The sequence below is a fragment of the Dipodomys merriami genome, unplaced genomic scaffold (genome assembly GCF_024711535.1).
Source record: "Dipodomys merriami isolate MVZ:Mamm:240054 unplaced genomic scaffold, mDipMer1.0.p SCAF_1135, whole genome shotgun sequence".
Classification (NCBI taxonomy): Eukaryota; Metazoa; Chordata; class Mammalia; order Rodentia; family Heteromyidae; genus Dipodomys; species Dipodomys merriami.
The window spans coordinates 96,529-113,804 of NW_027202422.1; the positions used below are offsets into that span (position 1 = coordinate 96,529).

Below are 17,276 nucleotides of genomic sequence, written 5' to 3' on the forward strand. Positions count from 1 at the left end.
TCATGCATGCTAGGCAAGCACTGTACAATTAAGCTGTCTTCTGATGAACCACTACACATATGTAGCATAGTAGATACTGGCCAGTTTTCCAAAGAGGAGAACCTACTATGGTTCCACATGCGGTGTGTATTTATTTCCCTTGCTGTTCCACATTCTTCCCAGTACTTAGTATTGTAAGTCACTCTTAAAGAATTGAAACATATAAATGGTTGGGCACTGGTGGTTCATGCTTGTAAACCTAGCTCTTCAGGAAGTTGAGACCTGGGGTTGTGGTTCAAAGACAGCCCAGGCAGGAAAATCTGCAAGACTCTTCTCTCTAATGAACCAGCAAACAAAGTAGGAAGTGGAGCTGTTCCCCAAGTGGTAGAGTACTATCCTTGAGGAAAACAGCTCATAGACATCACCTAGGCCCTGAGTTTTAAGTCCCTGGACTGCTACAAACCCCCCACAATATATGCAAATGTATTTTCCCAGTATAGTAGTAATGACATTGATGTTGCTATCTAGGGAAAGGACATTATTAGCGGGGGTTTAGATGCCTTAGAATTCATTGGGAAGAAGACAATGGATGTAATAGCAGAACGGGATCCTGTATTTAAAATGACTAAGGGTTTGATGAACCGGAATTCTGCACTGTCTCAGGTACTGTTACCTTTACTGGTTTGATTGCTGTTTTCTGTTGTTTGTGTGTTTTTTTTTTTTTAATTTGAATTTTTCCCTTTGTTACCTTGGGACTTTGTTAGTGTGTTTTCTTGTAAAGAATTATCAATGCATTATAAAATTAAGGCATTTTTTATGGGCTGGATTTTTTTTTATGGGTTTGTCTAATGCTTAGACAAACAGCCAGCTCTTTTCTTTCTGCAGTCGCCTCTGTCAGTGCAGTACAAAATCCTGAGCACTGTCAAGATTACTTATTAGGTTACTGTTGAAACCACTTTTGGAAATGCATGTGGCTCCTTAGGTGCTGCTGTCTAGCATCAAATTTTGTTTAGCTTCTTTTTTATTTCTATGCAGCTCCTGATCCTTAGTGAATTTGACTTGCTGAATGAAGGGTAGTACTTTATACTAGAACTTATACTAGAACTTAGCTTTGCTTCTTTCCACTCTTAAAAACTTTCCCTTGAGCTCTTATTATTTGCTGCATCTATGCTTCCATCTCTTTTTAGGTTTTACAGTAAGAGGCCAAGGAAAAAGAAGAGCTAAGACCTCCAATGAGGTAGCCATGGAAATAGACAAGAAAACTCATTGTGAGCTACCCTTTGATGAACTTCAAGAACATCTAGAAGTTCTGGCGATGCTTTCCCAAGAAAGTGAAATAAAGGTAATTCCAATCCCAAACTCCCAGCTGAAAAGAGTCTTCAAAGAAAAAACGTTGCATGGTTTCTTTTCACTTTGTATATTTGGAAGATGAAATGTGTCTCTGAAGGAGATGTGGGTTGCTGGAAATATTATAATAGAAGAAAAATATCCCCTACTGTTTAATTGTTAGAAATAGTGAATAAGTCAAATATTTCTCTTAAAATTATAGAAAAAGAACAGGGCTGGGAAGGTGGCTCAGTGGTAGAGCGCTTGCCTTGCATGCCTGAGGCCCTGGGTTCGATTCCTCAGCACCACATAAGCAAAAAGAAAAAGAACAGAGGTCTTAGTATAAGATATCCTTTTCTTTCACTTTAGTCTTTCATTTTCTGTTTTTTCTCCAGTGTCATGGGTTTTTAGGTGTCAAAAAGCCTGTTATAGCTGCTAATTTGTATATAATTTCCTGTTATTTCATCTCCTCTGATAATCTAAGACAATCTTTCTTCTTCTTCTTCTTCTTCTTCTTCTTCTTCTTCTTCTTCTTCTTCTTCTTCTTCTTCTTCTTCTTCTTCTTCTTCTTCTTCTTCTTCTTCTTCTTCTTCTTCTTCTTCTTCTTCTCCTTCTCCTTCTTCTCCTTCTTCTCCTTCTTCTCCTTCTCCTTCTTCTCCTTCTCCTTCTCCTTCTCCTTCTCCTCCTTCTCCTTCTCCTTCTCCTTCTCCTTCTCCTTCTCCTTCTCCTTCTTCTTCTCCTTCTTCTTCTTCTCCTCCTTCTTCTCCTTCTCCTTCTTCTCCTTCTTCTCCTTCTTCTCCTTCTTCTCCTCCTTCTCCTTCTTCTTCTCCTTCTCCTTCTTCTCCTTCTTCTCCTTCTCCTCCTTCTCCTCCTTCTCCTCCTTCTCCTCCTTCTCCTCCTCCTCCTCCTCCTCCTCCTCCTCCTCCTCCTCCTCCTCCTCCTCCTCCTCCTCCTCCTCCTCCTTCTCCTTCTTCTCCTTCTCCTTCTTCTCCTTCTTCTCCTTCTTCTCCTTCTTCTTCGTTGGTCTTGGGGCTTATACTCTGGCCCTGAGTGCTGTGCCTCAGCTCTTCAGCCCAAGGCAGGCACTTACCACTTGAGCCACAGCAACACTTTCAGTATTTATTCTGGTGGTTTATTGGAGATAAGAGTTTCATGGCTTTTCCTGCCTGGGCTTCGAAGTCATGCTTAAGCACTGATAATTTTCATTTATCTTTTGGCCTATATTACTTTTGGAAATACAAATTCTGTCTATTTTCCAATAATATCTACCCTTTAGTGTTACGGTTATTAAAAAAATTAGTTCTGGCTCTAATCCTAGCTCAGGAGGCTGAGATCTGAGGTTAATTGAAAGCCACACCAGACAGGTTATTTTTGATAAACAACTCAGAAAGCTGGAAGTAGTGCTGTAGCTCCAAGTGTATATCCGCTATCCTTGAGAACAAAGAGCCTCAGGGATAGCTCCCGGGTCAAGCTCCAGGATCTGAAAAAAAAAAAAATTACTACTGGGTACTGCAATCCTAGCTATTTAGGAGAATGAAATCTGATGATTATGGTGGGAAGCCAGCTCAGATAAGAGTGTCTGTGAGACTTTTATCTCCAATTAACCACCAAAAAGCTGGAAGTTGTGCTGTGGTTCAAATAATGCAGTGCTAGACTTGAGCACAAAAGCTACGCCCCCAGGCCTTGAGTTCAAGCCCTAGGACCAACACAAACACACACACACACACACACACACACACACACACACACACACACACACACACACACAGAGCTGTGCTGGCATGAGCTCTTCAGTCTTTTCTCCTTATGAGATTTTTTTCATTAATATTTACACAATATTTTATTATTTTCATTCAGGTGAAATCTTTCCTTAATTCTCTGAGTGGAGAAGAATTAGAGGCTCTAATATTTGAATTAGAACAACTCAGAAGCATTTTCCCTAGCAGAATTTTATGAGGAAGAGGAAGAAGAGAAAAAAGGTAATATGAAAATTCAGAATCGGAGTGGGAAGATGCAATGTATTTATTATTACTAGAGTATTTATTATTACTAGGGTATTTATTATTATTATTAATATTATTACTAGATTATTTATTATTACTAGAGTAATTTGTGTGTTTGTGTGTGTGCACGCACAATGCCTGTGCTGGTCCTGGGGCTTGAACTCAAGGTCTGCTTGCTGTCCCTGACCTTCTTTGCTTAAAGTTAGACCTTTAAGGACTTGAGCCACACCTCTACTTCCAGCTTATTTTTTGTGATTAGAGATAGGAGTCTCATGGAGTTTTCTTCCTAGGCTGGCTTCCAACTGTGATCCCGAGATCTCAGCTGCCTGAGTAGCAGTCTGACAAGGATAGCCACTGGCACCCTGCATCTCTCTCTTTTTTGCAGTGAGAATTTTCATGTAGAATTCTTTTTGCAACTTTCCCCCATCTAGGTGTTCAGACACGTCAGCCTCTTGCTTATGTCTTCTTTTTTTGTTCCCTGTCAGACTCCTCTTAGCATCCCTCATACTGATATTGTTCATACACCCCTGCCAGTGATTACAGTTAAAGATTGCTCTTTTCAGAGTTTGTCCTCAGTTTGGCTGATGTTTCTTTATATCTCTGGATACTTCATCTGTGCCTTGTGACTTGTGGGATCCTTAATCCCATCTTGAATTGAGGCAGAAAAGGTGGTAGTACCTAAAACATGAGTGACAATCTTCCCCCTCCCTGCCTCCACAATTTAAAGCCTGTATCTCTTAGAAAATATGAATGTTGAAGCTGCTCATTTTTTATAGTAATTAGGTAATGTGGCAGTTAGTATAAAATGTAATTTCTGGACAAATGAATCTTAAGGTTGTTTTATTTTAACATTTAATTAGATATATTTCTAAGACATATTATCTGCTAATTGGCTATTTTAAGAAAGTGGAATCCAATGAATTCAGTTTTGTCTTATTTTTTTAAGCTGGTCCTAGGACTTGAACTCAGGGCTTGGATGTTGCCCTAAGCTTTTTTGCTCATGGGTAGTGCTCTACCACTTGAACCACTGCACCACTTCTGGCTTCTTCTGAATAGTTCATTGGAGATAAGAATCTCACAGACTTTTCTGCCTGGGCTGGCTTTGAACCATGATCCTTAGATCTTAATTTCCTGAGTAGCTAGGATTACAAGCATGAGCCACCAGTGCCTAGCCCATTTGTAGTGTTTAAATGAACTATTTACTTTGCCATGGAATGACATTTTCACTCTGAAGTATACAAGTGGTCATAGAGACTAGAATTTTATTTGGTGAACATTTCTTAAAAGTGAATGAAATGAGCCTTTACCACGAGAAAAGCAACGATGTATGAGTCATGATACACATTGAAACTAAGTTTCAATTTTGTAGAATGTATTTATTGCTCTGTTGAGCTTTGTAGCTTCCCAGTGCTGTTTACAGACTATGCTGATGAAATCTGTGTTGATAATAACAGCTATATTCATTGATTTCAGGACAGTTGGTCAGCATTTGGAAGATTTGTGTGACTCAGTGTGAGTATTTTCCCATTATTTAATGTGTGATGTTAGCAAATCATGTACAGGCAAAAGAAAAGAAAAGACTAACTGATTTTAATTTAATACATCCAAGCAGAAAATCTTATGGTATAGCTTCAGGCTCATTGCTATGTATCTCATTACAACTAAATTTTAAGAGATGACCACTAGTTGAGTTTTAGTGTAATATTAAGGAGTATGCCAGCATTAGCTTTATTGATAATCTGAGAAGGCAACTAAAATACTTCTTCCTTTTCTAACTAAGTGACTTTGTAAGGTAGATTTTCTGCATATACTTGAAACAACATAACCCAACAGACAGTATAAAAGCAGATGAGAGAATACAGGTGTCTTTCATTAGGCTAAAGGATGAAGAGATTTATTAAAGATGTAAAACAATGGGACTATTCTGCTGAAATTTTACCTTTTTTGGAAAATACAGTTTTTTTTCAATAAGTGTATATTAATAAGTAGTGTTTCTTTTCTTTCTTTTTTTTTCTTTTTGGTGAGTTGTATGGAGTAAACTTTGGGCTTGGGTGCTGACCCTCAGCTCTTTAGCTCAGTGCTAGTATCCTACCACTTGAGCCACAGCACCACTTACAACTTTTTCTGCTTATGTGGTGCTCAGTAATTGAACTCAAGGCCTCATGCATACAAGACACTCTACCACTAAGCCACCTTCCCATCCCCAGTGTTTTTGTTCTTAAGTTTACAAAACTACCATAAGCACTTGAGTTCTAAATTTTCTTTTGTTTGGGTTGTGAAACTAGGACTCAATACCTGATGCTTTGCTCATTAGCTGAGTTCTACTTTTTAACATATCTGTCTGTTTCTCTCGTGTGTGTGTGTGCGTGCACATGCAAATGCATGTGTATCCCCTATTTTTTATTTAATTTATTTATTTTTGTGCCAGTCCTGGGGCTTGAATTCAGCACTTAGGCATTGATCCTGAGCTGTAGTCTACCACTTGAGTTATAGTTTTACTTCTGGGTTTTGTTTTGTTTTGTTTTGTTTTCTAAGTAGTTTATTGGAGATAAGAATCTCATTGACTTTCCTGCTCCAGCTAGCTTTTAATAGCAATCTATAGATCTCAGTCTCCTGAGTGTGTAGCTAGGATTACTGGTGACAGCCACCAGTTCCTGGCTCTACTAACATTTTTTTTTGTCGGTTGTGGGGCCTAAACTCTGGGTCTGGGCACTGTCCCTCAGCTCTTCAGCTCAAGGCTAGCGCTCTATCACTTGAGCCACAGTGCCACCTCTGGCTTTTTCTACTTATGTGGTGCCGAGGAATCGAACCCAGGACCTCATGTATGCAAGGCAAGCACTCTACCACTGAGCCACCTTACCTTTTTAATTAGCTCTTTGGGAGCTCTCAAAATTTAAGAGTATTAAGAGGTCCTGAGACTAGCATGTTTGAGAGCTGCCAGATGAAAATTTTCCAAATATTAGTGCTTTTAAAGATGGCTCTCTGTTTACTTCTTTGAACTGTCAGTGTGCTTGCCACTGATATCTCTAAACCTCATTTGATTTTTTTTTTGTTGTTGTTGTTGGTTAATATTGTAAGGTCTGCTCCTGGATGGCGAGCAGACTCCACCCTCCTCACAGCAAAGTCTCCACCCAGTAACTGCATTACCTAGGCAACTGGGACACCTGGAAGAAGTCACATTTGCATCCACTGAGGTCATATCTGAATTTGATGTGGCCACACCTTTCTCTGCCCGTACCCTAGATAAGGCCTAGCCCAGGCCCAGACACTCTCTCTCTGCTCTCTCTCTGCTCTCTCTGCTCTTTTCTAGCTCTTTCCTCTCTCTTTCCTCTCTTTCCCAGCTCTCTCTCATTCCAAGGCCTTTCCCAGCCATGTGGAGTTCCAACCTTGCCTGGTCCCAGCAGGTCTACTATCCCTTACCTGAATAGCACGTGCATGGTGCTGTTCTTACTAGGCTATCTCTTTTTTTAAAACCTAACAAGTGAGATAAGTGTCCTATGGCTGTAACTACTCAGGAGGCTGAGATCTGAGGACCTCAGTTGGAAGCCAGCCCAGACAGAAAAGTCCTTGTGAGACTCTTATGTCCAATTAACCACTCAAAACCCAGAAGTGGTGCTATGGCACAAATGGTAGAGCACAAGGCTTGAGTACAAGAGGCCCAGGGACAGCACACAAGTCCTGAGTTCAAGCCCCACAACTGTCAAAAAATACAGAAAGGAAAAAAGTACTACCGGAAGCCAAGATGACTATCCAGACAGCTTGGTATTGGCATAAGAACAGACATCAGGACCAATGGAATAGAATTGAAATCCCAGAAATGAACCTACAGACCTATAGCCATCTAATCTTCGATAAGGAAGCTAAAACAATAGAATGGAAGAACGACAGCCTCTTCAGTAAATGGTGCTGGTAAAATTGGTTAACTACTTGTAGAAAACTAAAGCTAGATCCTTATATATCACCTTGCACCAGAATCAACTCCAAATGGGTCAAAGACCTCGAAGTCAAAGCAGACACTTTGAAAACATTACAGGATGGAATAGGAGAAACCCTAGGTCTCCTTGGCTCAGGCCGAAATTTTCTGAATAGAGACCCGGAAACACAACAAATCAAAGAAAGGTGGGACAAATGGGATTGCATGAAATTGCAGAGCTTCTGCATGGCAAAGGACATAGCTAGCAAGATCAATAGAAAGCCCACGGATTGGGAGAAGATCTTCACTAGCCATTGAACAGACAAGGGTCTCATATCTAAAATATACTTGGAACTCAAAAAATTAAATCCCCCAACAACAAATCTGCAAAGAAAAAACTGCCCAATAAACAAGTGTGCTAAAGACTTAAAGAGAAACTTCTCTGAAGAAGAAAGAAGGATGGCCAACAGACACATGAAGAAATGCTCAGCCTCCCTAGCCATAAAAGAATTGCAAACCAAAACAACATTGAGATACCACCTCACTCCAGTTAGAATGGCAAAAATCAAGAACTCTAACAACAACAGATGCTGGAGGGGATGTGGACAGAAAGGAACCTTACTTCATTGTTGGTGGGAATGTAAACTTGTTCAACCACTTTGGAAAGCAGTATGGAGGTTCCTCAAAAGACTTCAGATAGAACTCCCCTATGACCCAGCAATCCCATTTTTGGGCATTTACCCAAATGTTTACAAACAAGACCACACTAAAGCTACCAGCACAACTATGTTTATTGCAGCATTATTTACCATAGCTAAGATATGGAACCAACCCAGATGCCCCTCAGTAGATGAATGGATCAAGAAAATGTGGTATATATACACAATGGAATTCTATGCCTCCATCAGAAAGATGACATTGCCCCATTTGTTAGGAAATGGAAAAACGTGGAAAACATTATATTAAGTGAAGTAAGCCAGGCCCAAAGAAACATAGGTCCCATGGTTTCCCTTATTTGCAATATCTAGTATATATATATGAGTCAAGCGGAATAGGTCAGATAATGTGATGTTATGAAAATGAATCCTTAGATATGTATTTTAATGTTTTTTTCCTTTCATGCATTTGTTTCTAACGCATTTATAAGATTATCTCTTTGTAGCTTTGTATGTCCCTCCCCCACAGTATAACCCTGCTTTCACTATATTTGATGTCAGTATAACTTGTGTAGGAGATGGGAAAAAACAAGTCGTTTAAGGATACAGGTAGACCTGTTGCAACAATGAGAAGTACAAGTTGTCATGTGGAAAATGAGCTTTACAATGTTGGTGGGGGGGCAAGCCGGGAGGATTGGGTGGGCGGTTGCGGGGGGAGGCTGGGAAGGGATGTGTAATGTAAACAAAGAGGAGGCTGCAATGCTTGATAAGAAATGTACGCATTAACCTGCCCATGTAATTGTAACCCCTCTGTACAGTGTGTTCACAAAAAATAAAAATAAAATAAAAGAAAAAAAGAAAGAAAAAAAAAAGAAAGTTGAGAGCCAAGGTTCAAAGCCATCCTAGGCATGAAAATCAATGAGACGTTTTTCACCAATTAACCAGCAACAGGTAGGAAGCAGTAGAGCTCTACCCTTGAGTAAAACTCAAGTTTTAGCCCAGGAGCAGCATAAATGAAAAGAATTCTCATTTACTTTCCTGCCCAGGCTGGATTCAAAGCACAAATGCTCAGATTTCAGCTATTTGAGGAGGTAGGATTATAGGTGTGAACCATATTTTTAAAATCTTGAATTGGCTCTAATATTTTTGTCCTTCTTTTCACTTAATTTATTATTCTTTTTCTCTTTTTCACAAGTTTGGGTCATCCAGCTTATTATTAGGGCTGGCCACTCTTTCTGGGTTTTTGTTTTGAAGTTTTTTTGTGGATTTTTGTCCCAACCTGCAGGATGTCAACGAGGGCGATGAACCTAAACGAGAAGGAATGAAGGGACAAGAGACATGAAGAATGACAGCAAGACAGGGATTCTGATCAAGCTGCAAATTTTTATTTTTCACACAGGGGTATTTATATGCTTGGAATAAGGAAGCTTTTAAATTGGCCATTAAGGAAGCTTTTTCATTGGCCATAGCAGCTGCAGGATGTTTGCGTAGGGCAGGGTGAAAGGGTGGTCATTAGCAGCTGCAGGATATTTGCATAAGGCAGGATGAAAGGGTCGGATTTCTGAGAGTGGTTCTGTAAACTCAGCCACAAGATGTTCCAGTGAGATAGTCAAGCCTATCTTCATGTTGAGAGACTCCTTTTGGCTCCCAACAGATTCTTTTTTTTTGAGCTTTTTATAGTACTTGAACTCCAGGCCTGGTCATTATTCCTAATTTTTTCTCAAGACTAGTAGGCTTCCCACCTCAAGACAGTTCAAATTGTGGCTCTTTATGTATTTTTCTTTCTTTCTGCATTTATTTTAGGTGATGCTCTTATGGCTTGTACTCAGGACTTGGGCATTTTTGCCGAGTTTTTGTTGTTGCTGTATTTTTTTTTCTTCATTGCTGGTCCAAGGGCTTGAACATAGGGCCTGAACTTTTGCTAGTCATAAAATCAGGGCAGAGCCACTGTGTCTGAGGTTTTTCCCTTTTCTTTCTCAAGACTAGCAGTCTCTATGGCTTGAGCCACAGATAAAGTTCTGGCTTTATTTATTTATTTATTTTCATTTTTGTTGCTAGGGCTTCAACTCATGACATGGCCACTCTTCTGAGGCTTGAAGTCAGGGCAGGGCCACTGTGAATGAAGCATTTTTTGTATTGTTTGTTCTCAAGGCTAGCATACTTTAACAGCTTGAGCAACAGCTGCATGAATGGCTTTGTTTATATAATGTTCTCTACCACCCCCACCAGGCAAAAGTTGTAAAGTTCATTTTTTGAAATAATTTCTTGTACATCTCATTGTTGCAATAGGTCTAGCTGTATCCCTATTTAAACAATTTGTTTTTTCCCTTCACCTTCACAAATTACGCCAACATCAAATACAGTGAAAATGGGGGAGTTATTTATTTATTTGGTTCTGGTCCTAGGGCTGGAACACAGGAAGTGGTGACTGTTCCTAAACCTGAAATCAGGGCAAGGTCACTGTGCTGGAGTCTCTCCCATGTCCTGAGCAAGGCTGGCAGGCTCTAAAACTTAAGCCACATTTTAACATCTGGCTTTGTAAAACAAATTTGGTGATTCATAAGGGATAAGTTTCTTATGGAGGAGCTGGGAAATGGCTCAGTGGTAAAGTGCTTGCCTTGAGCTGAAGAGCTAAGGGACACCATCCAGAGCTGGAGTTCAGGCCCCACAACCCATAAAACAGAAAAAAGAAAAGAAAAAAAAAGCTGAGTGCCAGTGGCTTACGCCTGTAATCCTAGCTACTCAGGAGGGTGAGATCTGAGGATTGCAGTTCAAAGCCAGACTGGGAAGGAAAGTCCATGAGACAATTATCTCCACTAAATCACCAGAAAACCAGAAGTGGCCCTGTGGCTCAAGTGGTAGAGCACTAGCCTTGAGCTGAAGAGCTTAGGGACAGTGTGCAGGCCGAGTTCAAGCCCCATGACCAACCCCAAAAAAAGAAAGATTCTCATGGGAAGACAGGGACATTAGCCAGGCTCTAAAATCAGAGGATGGTGGTTCAAAGCCAGCCAGGGCAGGAAAGTTGTTGAGACTCTCATCTCCAATTAATCACCAAGAGCTTGGAAGTAGAATAGTTCTAGTCTTGTGCAAAACAGCACAAGTTCAGGCCCCAGGACTAGCACACATAAAACCAAGTGTCATGGAGCTTCCTGCCCATGTTGACTATGAACCACAATCCTAAAATTTCAGCTTCCACAGTAGCTAGGATTATAGGCATGAGCCACTACTTAAAAATATTTCATTGACTTCTCTCTTCTTCTTCTTCTTTGTGTGTGTGTGTGTGTGTGTGTGTGTGTGTGTGTGTGTGTGTGTGTGTGTGTGTGTGTGTGTGTGTGTGTGTCCGTCCTGGTGCTGGTTCTAGACCCTTGAACTCTGGAGCCTAGCCACAGTCTCTGAATTTGTTTTTCTTTTATTTTTAATGCTGTTTCTAGGCTTTGTATTCAGGGCCTAGTCCTTGTCCCTGAGTCATTCTTTTGTTGCTGGTGGTGGTGGTCCTAGGGCTTGAACATAGGGCCTGGTCACTTCCTGGGTTTGAAACCAGGGCAGGGCCACTGTGTATGAGGGATTTTGTTGTTCATTTTCCCTCAAAGCAAGCAGTCTCTGTGGCTTGAGCCACACAGATCAACTTCTGGCTTCTTTTACTTTTTTGGCAGTTCATGGAAGATAAAAATCTCATAGAAGATAAGAGTACTGTATCAGCACCTGAAATCTGAGGATTGGGGTTGAAAGCCCAGGCAGGTAAGTCCATAAAACTTATCTCCATTTCATCCCCCAAAGAAAGGAAGTGGTAGAATGCTACCTTTAAGAAAAAAAAATTCTATTTCAACCCCTGGGTTCAACACCCACACCTGATACATACTCACAAATTCCTAAGGGACTTTTCTGCCTGGGTTGCCTTGGAACCCAGATCTTCAAGTTCTGTCTTTTGTGTAGCTTGAGCTCCAGGTATAAACCAGCAATTCTCTTGGCTTTTGTGCTCATCTTCCACTCTGATTTTTATTTGTGTATTTGTATTTAATTGATTAATTAGTAGTAGTCCTACCTGGGCCTGGTCACTGTTATTTTGCTTTTTCATTCAAGGCTGTTGCTTTACCACTTGATCCACAGCTCTACTTCTGGCATTTTTGCTGGTTAGTTGGAGATCAGAGCCTCATGGAATTTCCTGCCCAGGTGGGCTTTTAACCACCATCCTGAGATTTCATGCTCCTAACTGGCATTACATGTCAGCCACCAAAAAGTGCCTGGCTCACTCAATTTTAATATTTTTTTTTTGGTTGGTCATGGGGCTTGAACTCTGGGCCTGGGCGCTATCCCTCAGCTCTTCAGCTCAAGGCTAGTGCTGTACCACTTGAGCCACAGCGCCACTTCTGGCTTTTTTCTTTTTTGCTATATGGTGCTGAGGAATCAAACCCAGGGCCTCATGCATGCAAGGCAAGAGCTCTACCACTGAGCCACCATCCCAGCCCTCAATTTTAATATTCTTAATAGGCTCTTACAGTCTTTTTATTCACATGATGATGATGATGATGATGATGATGATGATGATGATGATGATGTGCTGGTCATAGGTTTGAAATCAGGGCATGGGTGCTGTCCATGATCTTCCAGTTGAGCCTCAGCTCAAGTCCTGGACTTTATTCCTTTTTGCTTCTTTCTTGGTGGTTAATTTGAGAGAATTGTCTCATAAAAAACCTTGGCACTACTCAGGAGGTTGAAATCTGAGGATTGTGGTTTCAAGCCAGTCCTGACAAGAAAATCCAAAACACCCTTTTCTTTTTCTTTTTGTTGTTGTTGTTGTAATGACAAAGGTGAGGTGCAGTGGAGTTGCAGTTTCATTAACAGGTAAAAAGGATGTTTGTTTTGGAGCAATAGCCTCCCAAAGTACACTGCCTCCTGACTAGGGATGGTCCACTGATGGTTAGAATGACTTGTCTTCCTTCTATGACCCTATTACCCTGGTAACCGATTGTTTACAAAGATGTGATCCTGACACCTTAGCAACATGAGAAGGGACAATATCATTCCTAGGTTGGGATGAAAACCAAGTGGATCCCCCCATTTGGTGTGCTGTCTCGCTCTGGGGGGCCAGGATGATAGTGCACCCTTCTGTGAAGAAGGAAAATGACTTGAACAATTCTGTACTCTTTGTTCATTTCTGACAGATGAGGGCTGTAGATATATTCATGGACTTATCTAGGGACAAGCAGGGAATTTTCTAGGATCTCCATTGTGTCTAGGAAGGAAGGGCCTCAGGTTTTGCTGCAGAGAGATGCATCCTACAGTGCGGTTGCAGCAGCCCTGGCTTGCTCCAATGCCAGTGATTTCCCAGATCAGCAATATACCTGGACCCAGGAAATGTCACCTTATGCAGATGAAATAACTCTCAGGACATCTGTCCTGATGACCACGGAAGCCTATGCCAGTGCAAGCGACGGTGACACAATGCTGCTCATGTGGCTAGGAGTATGGAAGTGGCACTGGTGTGGATTAGAGGTGTTGGGTAGCACACGTGGTGGATGCTTTCTGCTCTGCCCACCACATGACTAAAGGCAATGCTGGATTCTGTCTAATTTAACTGGGGTCTGGGGGACTGTGGATTTTCTGGGATGCCAAAGCTCCCAGGGGGACATAGGTTGAGCTGGACTAGGTGAAAGGGAGTGAAGGAAACCTCCAGAAAAAAGGAAGTCTTGATTCTCTTTAAAAGTTCCTTTAACGCTTAAATTTTAATCAAAATGGGAACTAAATGGAAAAAGTGATTCTAGATCTCAGTTTCCTGAATAGCTAGCATTACAGGTGTGACACTAGTACCCAGCTCACTCTTTTGTATCTATTGAGTTTATTAGGTTCTAGACACTGTAGCAAGGAAAAAAAGAAAAGCTTTGTTTTGAAGGTCTATGCCTTTGTGTGTGGGGTTGGGGGAGGGTAGGGAATGTATACACATAAATATGTTTAAATATATGATGGAAAAAATATATTGAGTGATGTGCTAGGGAGGAATGTTAGCAATTTGCAGTGATGTATGAGTTCAGAAAAGCCTCATGTGGTAAATGACTTAGAAGAGATCAAGGCAACTCATCCAGGCCCCAGAATCAGGTAGAGTCCTGAGCTCGAAGTATGAGCACCTACACCGGGTCCCCTCCCATTTCTGGAGTTCCCTCCATACAACTGGCCCCTCCCTCTCTCTGCCCAGACCCACCTGGACTCCCATCTACCTCACTTCCTTTTCCCTCAGATCCTCCTGCTACCAGGATAGTGATGGAGGTCATGTGCTCCCTCTTGGGGGAAATATGGCTTCTCTAATAAACCTTGTAATAATCTTTCTCCTTTGCCTTCCTGCTTCTGCATGGTCCCCTTGCATGGATTTTTGTCTAATCCTCTTACATTGGTCACCCCTGTGGGTATAGGCTCCCCAGTGGGTTTGATCCTCCCTCCACTTCGGAAGGAGGTTCAACCAGCTTCCCTGGGACCTTTCCTGAGATCCTATACGCCAGTCACCAGAGGACCACCAAGGTAACTTTCTCCTGACTGAGCGCTCTACCAGCCCATCCAACACTGCTAATTAAGTCCCACTCCAGGCTAAGTGACCAGTTTATCTGAGGTCTGGGTTTCTGATTCTGATATCTCAGTGTAAGGCCACCTGGGCCTCTGTGACTTACTGAGCCCCCCTTCCCCTCATCAGAGCCAAACCTTGGCCAAGTGCCAGGGGCCTACCTTGGCCCAATGACCCATCCTCCATGGCCCAAGGAATACAAATGGACAAACATGAAGACATTCTCCACTGGCAGGGCCACCACCCCCTTTAGGAGCCAACCTGTACTGTGGAGAACACTCTAATATAGGCCCATGGCATCAGGTCCCTTACCATGGGAAGGACACTAAATTTCTTTACATTAAGGCCACCTGGGCCTTGGAGGGCTGCTGAGCCCCTGCAATCAAATTTTGCCCCAAATTTAAAACTCCACTTCTGTGAGTGCTTGGGCAGATAGCTCTGGCTCTCTCTCTCTCCCTCTCTCCCTCTCTTCCTCTCTCCCTCTCCCTCTTCCTCTTTCCCTCTCCCTCTTTCCCTCTCCCTTGTAACTGAAGGTAAAAGTATGGATGAGTTTAAGTTTAAACTCCTCCTCTGTGTTCTGCCTTTGCAGTTTCCCCTCCCCTGCAGTCTCCCCTGTGAGGCGCTCCCCTCTTTTGTGGCCTCCCCCACAAGGCACCCTCACTTCTGCGGCCTCCCAGTGAGGTACACCCCTTTTTGCAGCCTTTTCTGTGAGGCCCCCTCCCCTGAAGGACTTCATCTGTGAGGTCCTCACTGCTCTGCGGGACCCCTCCTCTGCCTTTGTAGTGGGGGTGGAAGCTGAAGCTCCAGTTTTGCCAGAAACAATGCATAAAGCATAAAGTGACTCCATTTAGGGTATCATCTCTTACTCTTTTCCATGGTTTTCCATGGTCAGGACTGACTTTGTCCTGGCCATTGTCTCAACATCCATTGCTGGGATAGCTTGTCCTGGTTGGCATTTACAGTTTGGACTCAAGGCCTGGGCACTGTCCCTGAGTCCTTCTGTTCCAGGCTAATGCTCTACTACTTAGAGTCACAATGCCACTTTCAGCCTTTGGCTGGATAGTCCTGGTTCTGTGCTGATTAGTAGGGAGATGGAGTTTTAGAAGGATTTTTTTTTTTGTGCCCAGGATGGCTTTGAACTTTCTTACAAAAGCTCTTTTTATTTCCAGTTAAAGCAACAAGGAGATCAATGAGATGGAGCTTACCTATAACTTGTTCACAATTGACTAACAATTACTTGTCAGAGATTTTTAAAAGAAAGCCCAGTAGATGCTTTTAACCTGAGACTGATTGGCACTCTAAGTACGGCCCACTGCCTCTGGGTAGCCTGTTTAAAGTGGCTTATAGACAACATTTAACCTATAACAAATGTACAGGCCTTTTCTTGGGCTACAGCAGCATAGCCTGTTTAACACCCTGGTTTATAAAAGCATTTTCTGTCTGGCAGAGGAATGCCTACTTATGTAGGCCTTTAGACAGATCTCAATAGGAACATAATCTCAGCTCTACAAGCTTTTCAACAGATGAATTTAACCAGCTCAAAAGTTACTGCCAATTAGGACTTTGAGCAGATACAGGGGTTTGGAGATTTACATTCTACAATCTTAGCTTTTACTACCCACTATCACAGATCTCTGGAAAGTTTTGCCCAGTTAGACCAACATGGGTGATAGGCATGTTTACAAACTTATCTTTCCATGACCTTCTGGCTTGATCAATTTTTTGGAGGACCAAGCTCAAGTAACTCAGGACCTGATACCACTTTTGTCATCCAAACATTTGTTTGCAATTGCCTCTGGATATTTTAACAATATCAGGGTCCCTGGAGTGCCTTTCTTATGTTGGGATAAATACATCTTTGGCATTTTCCTTGGTCAGTCGCTGGACTTGAACTCAGGGTTTGAGTGCTGTCCCTCAGCTCTCCAGCTCAGGACTAGCACTTGGCCACTTTAAACTCCAAAACAACTCAGCTTTGAGCACTCTGTTGGCAGATTAGAGATGACAATCTCACAGGGACTTTAGTCTGCCTGTGCCTGGACTGGCTTCGAACTGCAGATCAGTGAGTTTTTTTTTTTTTTTTTTTACAAACAGTCACTTTTACTCCAACTAAAAGCAACAAAGATGGTCATTGGAAGTAGTTTTATAAGCATGGTTTTACTTATTAAATTACATTTGACAAACTTGTCCTATCTTTTACTGTGGGCCTTCCGGCAACTGTTACAAAAAATTTTAGGGGCAAACTAGAATAATCCTATTTTTTTTTTTTTACTTTGAAATAAACCTTTAGGAAAATTTTATCTTTTAAACTTGTCTGGGAGGCCAGCCACTCTCCACAACTTCTCAAATTTTTACAAGGGGGATGTCATTTTAAATCCATTTTGTAAAGTTATTTTAATTTGCATTTAAATGCATCATTGAAACACTGGGCTGTATATTCTTTGCCTGTAGGCTGTCCTGTGGGCAGTGAATAGAAAGAGTGGCCATTTTTTTTTCTGCAGTCTGAGTTACCTTTAGGAATTTACCTCCAATTGTAAAATAGTATAGAAATCAATTTCTATCCTTTGCTCATACACCCCGTATGGTCTAACTTCTGGTGATGAACATTTACAGAACCAAATATCTAATGTGGCTTGTGTTTTACCCTTAATTAACAGGCTTTTGGTCATGTGAGATGCAAGGCCAGAGTCTGAGAGAGACTGTGGCATCTCCCAGCATGTATAGACTGTTGCACCTCCTGTTGGTAACCTGCAATATTTCTACATATACTGGTTAGAGACCTGGTTTACACTGGCTTTTGCAGGCTGGTGCCACTGGTTTAGGCAGCTGTGCCTGAGCATAGTTACTCTGGT

The 17,276-nt window shown here is 41.8% G+C and overlaps 1 protein-coding gene across 13 annotated transcripts in view; it reads left to right on the forward strand.

Annotated features, from left to right (window-relative positions):
* The window catches only part of LOC138822647 (protein FAM114A2-like), a 72,695-nt gene that overhangs the window by 40,241 nt on the left and 15,178 nt on the right, over window positions 1-17,276 (forward strand). For 9 of the 13 annotated variants that reach the window (XR_011370589.1, XR_011370590.1, XR_011370597.1 and 6 more), the window contains 4 exons: window positions 1,167-1,321; window positions 3,163-3,284; window positions 4,782-4,820; window positions 11,531-11,615. Coding sequence is in view for 1 of the 13 variants with exons in the window: in XM_070015438.1 (XP_069871539.1) it covers window positions 508-642; window positions 1,167-1,178 (147 nt within the window). In the remaining 12 variants the exon portion in view is untranslated. Of the gene's footprint in view, window positions 1-507; window positions 643-1,166; window positions 1,322-3,162; window positions 3,285-4,781; window positions 4,821-9,162; window positions 9,279-11,530; window positions 11,616-17,276 lie in introns of all 13 variants that reach the window. The other 4 variants (XR_011370591.1, XM_070015438.1, XR_011370598.1 and 1 more) reach the window with 4 other exon arrangements.